At 29.2% G+C, this 4,772-nt stretch overlaps 1 protein-coding gene across 1 annotated transcript; it reads left to right on the top strand.

The window, feature by feature from the left end:
- Positions 1–203: 203 nt before the first annotated feature.
- HELRODRAFT_167795 (hypothetical protein) lies at positions 204–3,275 on the top strand (the record flags this gene model as incomplete). The annotated part of the gene is made up of 3 exons (XM_009013529.1): positions 204–292; positions 447–1,047; positions 3,051–3,275. 3 exons carry the CDS (start codon positions 204–206, stop codon positions 3,273–3,275), a joined length of 915 nt encoding a protein of 304 aa, XP_009011777.1.
- Positions 3,276–4,772: the final 1,497 nt, after the last annotated feature.

The following is a 4,772-nucleotide window of genomic DNA, read 5'->3' as shown; positions in this document are numbered from 1 at the left end:
CTAATAGCTAATTCATGTTTTATAGCAAATTTGATTTAAATTAAAACTAAAAAAACTAGAACATTCAGTGGTAACATTACATTTTTATCTTGAAAAAATATAATCGCACATCATTATACTATCAACATGTGCATTAAATCACAAAGATATTTTTTGTATAAAGAATCTGAGTTTTATTTTATAACAATCATACACACACAAACATGACTGAACCTTGGGACAAAGTTTATCTAAGAAAAATATCTCACCTAGGTAATTTATCATTGAAATATACTGAACATGTGCATAGAAAGTTTATAAAAGAAATTAGATCTGATTTTTTGTGATATAATTATATAGCTTAAGGTTTTGAAAAATTTTACCATGTTATTGTTTATAGATTACTCAAATGCTCTTCCTGGAGGATCTTCATTTAAAGTTCCACTTCTACATTCCACCCGTTCCAGTTTCAAATCTGAAAAGCCCAAACCTTTTCACTATCCTGTTCTGCTAGCTAACAGAAGCTCAATACCTACAAAGCCCTACTCTTCAAAAAATTGTTCTAAAAATGTTTCTAATGGTTCAGCTTATGAAGATAACGTTATCACGAAGCATGTCACTTCATTCGTTAGTGTTGTTGGAACTAACTGTAACAACCAACAAAACAGCAACAGTAATGAAGAGAGTTGCAAAAATATTGAGACTTCATATCATACCACCAGCAACTGCCATCAACATAGCAACAACAACAACAGCAATAATATCAACAGTTTCAATTTTAATAATAATAATAACAATAATAATAATAACACAGATTATAATGATAATAATAGCTCTAATGTAAATGTTGACTTCCAAATCAATATTTCTACAATTGTTACAAATGGTGCTTTTAATTCTGAAGGCAACAGTAAGCATACAATCAGCACAACGTCAAAAGCAACAGAATTGAGCGATGAGCCTAATGGGAAGTGTGTAAATGAAAACTCTGATAACCTCATAACCAATCTCAAACTCAGTGATGTTAATTTTAGTATCACTGATTCCAGCTTAACGGATAGTGAAAAGGTTTTTTATGATTATTTATGTGATTTTTAATCATTTTAAATCTATTGATTAATCGATAAATTATTCGTTTATTATTTCATCAGACAAAAAAGCTTTTTTAACGAAAGTACCACAACTTTAACAATATTAATGATGAACTAACTCGCCACACCTTTCATTCACTTATAGTTGAAAAATTCATTTCGTTAATGTTAAAGTTTCTAGTTTCTGGTTGAGATATATTTAAAGTCCTTGCCTAATGATTACATATAACTAATTAAATTGACATTCTCATTTAAAATTTAAATTTTTCTTCAATGCTTCTAATGTTATTTGTTTAATTTAGTGTTATTATTAAAGAACATTGAATTAATAAAGAAAATATGTTAATAATGCATATTATTAATGTAGTTTTTAATGTTGACAGAATGGCGAATATTTTTTAAATCTGACATCTGAAAAGGAGAACTTGTTGAATGAGAAGTGTTCAGAGTATAGTTCAATTCTGCTCACAGACATTCCTGATGATGGCATGTTACAGATATTTTTGTTTGATTCATTTGTATTTTTGTTGAATTTTTTTAAACATCTTAGCTTTAGGTGTTTTTTAATAGTTTTTTCTATTAAAATATTATTGCCTGTAAAAATTTTGTAAATATGAATTTTATTATTTTATATATTTATATTATATTTGTTTGATTTCATATAACAATTACTTTGAATACCTTAAGATTGTTGAAAAAATATAAATCATGTAACAACTGTTGAATCAACTCTTTCTTCAACAACGCTTGTTACGTCTTAGTTACTGTAAACATTATTTGATTGTTTCTCTCGGCTGTTGATCCTATGATTGCATCATTCTATAATTTTCTTTCAATTAGCTCATTAATAGATATATAACAATAATTAACAAATGTTCTTATGAATCACAAAGCTTCTGGCAAGATAAGAGCCGCCATAGGGAAAGCTAATTTGTTAATTACGAAGAAGTTCAAACAATTCAGAGAGTTATGCATCACAAACCTGGTTACTTTCTTTGTCTTCTTTTTTGATCATTGTATTTTCAAAATGATTCCTATTTTGTTAATTATATTTATCCTTTTTTCATTATGAATTAATTAATTATTATCTCTTTCAGATTCACTTTTACTTAACACATTGGTAGGAGTTTAATATTGTTACCGACAATATATGTGATATTTAAATAACTTTTTATGAACACGCTGAGTGTAGGCAAATTATTTAACGGGATTGCGTTTATATAAGTACAACAGGTAATATATAATTTGCGTCATTTATATATGCGTTGGATTGAGTGATTGCCCATATTTTAAATTTTTTTATAGTTTACAGGGCTATAAATAAATTGTCTTTAAGAATGTGAAAATATTACATTCAATTTTGATATTGATTCTGTTATCTTCGTCTGTGATCAAAATCATCTTCATTCCTCTCTTCCCATGAACAAACAAGTGGATTATTGTGTCATATTGATTGGTTTACTGGTACAATCACTTACAAATTCTACGTTAATTTAACAAACACGGTCGTGTTCGTTGTTTTGTTTGTTCTTTATTTTGCAGCTCTGGCATACACAGAACTGCTCACATATCATTTATACTCATATTTAAACTTTCATGCATGCCCGAGCCCCGCATCATACACGTTTCACGTGTTTGATGTGTTTGAGTTTTGGACATACAATGTTCGAGGCAGTTCTTCGTGCAATAACAACTGTGCAAGACGTGCCACTTCTACAAACTGAGCTAACGTGCCGACTATTTTGCTAAATTCTGTTTTAACACCGAAAATTTAGAACATTCGTTTTTAAAAAAAATTTGTTGGCCTAGTTGAAAACAACGTTTTTTTTTATAATTCATTGTCTACTATGATTATATAATTGGAAACGCGTGAATGTTTTGAATGAAAATCGAGCTATTGCGATTTTACAGCCGCTTTCTTAACTGCTAAAATTATTTTTAAAATGCATTAATTAATTGGCTAACGTAATTTCGTTACAGACAACAACATCAGCTGATCAGTTCCATGTAACAACAACGGATCTGGAAGGATTCTGGGATTTGGTGATTATTCAGGTCGATGATGTGGAGGCCTCTTTCAAAGAACTCAATGAAATTAGAGATAATGGATGGAAGGAAAAAATTAAAGAAGAAGTTCTCTCCCCAAGTATTAAGGTTGATAATTTCTACAAAAGTAATTTGTACGTTCTAGTTATTAATCTGTAGCAATATTTGTTATTCATTCATTCATTCAATATATATCATCAAATGGTGTGTACTGATGAACTGACTGGTGAATAAATCCCGTATTCATTTATTTAAAATCGTTTTATGAATAACCAAGCAATGTAGTGACGTTTGAATTAATTTTCACCAGTTTTCCGACACACATGGATTAGCATCCAAGAAGCAAGGTTTCATACTTTTCTTTGCTTTCTTACGCTAAAGATCATTCACATGAATCAATTTGTAATTTTTTCAAATAAAAACATCTATAGTCTTAATTAAGAAAATTTATTTAGAACGTTTTTTAAAGTTCTACAATGTTTCATATGGTTTGAAAATAAATTATTTGAGAGCAAGTGATTTGAGGGTAAGATACATTCAATTATGTATCATCATCTTTCTTTATAAAGTTGTTGTTTTTATAAAGTGTTTTAAAAGCAGTTAAGCTCTGTACAGTATTTTTAATTCAATTTTCTAAAAATGAATCTAGAAGCAACAACGACGACATCAACTTCGAACTCAGCCACGTCTTCAACTTCCAAAGCTGTCGATCGCAACAAGGAAAAATTAAGACTGCAAGCGGCTATGAAGGCGGGAAGAAGGCAGCGAAAAACGTCCAACAGTGATGACGTTGTCATTTTTATAGCTGAAAAAAGCTGAATCACATTTCAAAAATTTTCTCATTAATTTGTTGCATTCTTTTAAAATTTAATATATTATGATTGTTTTCTTTTTGGTTTTACTCTGTTTCATTTTGTTAAATTGTTTTAAGTACTTGTTGGGCACGTATGCGTGGATAAGTGCACGGATCAACAACTTTGACTAAGGAAATGTGATTCAAGTTCATGTTAATTGAAGTCTCGGTTTAAATACATACATGAACAGTGAAGAGACATAGTCAACCTAATCAATCCATCCACCCTTTACATCTAACAAACAAATGATGACTGTCATTTATTTGTTCATTCAATTCACTCCTCTCGAGGGATAATTTACATAATTAGCGAAAACGTTATATTAAATTAACAATGTTTTCTTTTCATCCATATTTTTATTCATTTTCGAAACTTATTTTATGAGTAATTTTACTCTCGTTATTGAGAGTTTGCGTTAGTGACATTTAAACAGAAACTATATCAACTGTATTATTTATTGTTATCAATATATATAATAGTGCATCCAGTATACACATTTACGTGAGTGTGATGTGTGTGTGTCATTATATATCTTGTATGAATTTATCGCGAAGAAAACTACTACCTACACGTAAAAGTTTTTTGGATTGACGATCCAATTTTTCTGGTGGGTTTGTGCTGAGTATGTTATTTTTGCCATTTTATTTCCATACATAATCGTTCAACGTGGACAGGTTGAACTGTGTAACATTAACTAACACATTCATTTTATTTGAAAACCTCATACATAATAAATTTATTTCGATCATTCATAAATTTATTTTACCTTGTAAATAAATCATTCAACTTATTTTTTTTATTT

The sequence above is a fragment of the Helobdella robusta genome (genome assembly GCF_000326865.2).
Source record: "Helobdella robusta unplaced genomic scaffold HELROscaffold_12, whole genome shotgun sequence".
Classification (NCBI taxonomy): Eukaryota; Metazoa; Annelida; class Clitellata; order Rhynchobdellida; family Glossiphoniidae; genus Helobdella; species Helobdella robusta.
Note: the sequence above shows the minus strand (reverse complement) of the source record. Positions and strands in the feature narration are given on the sequence as shown.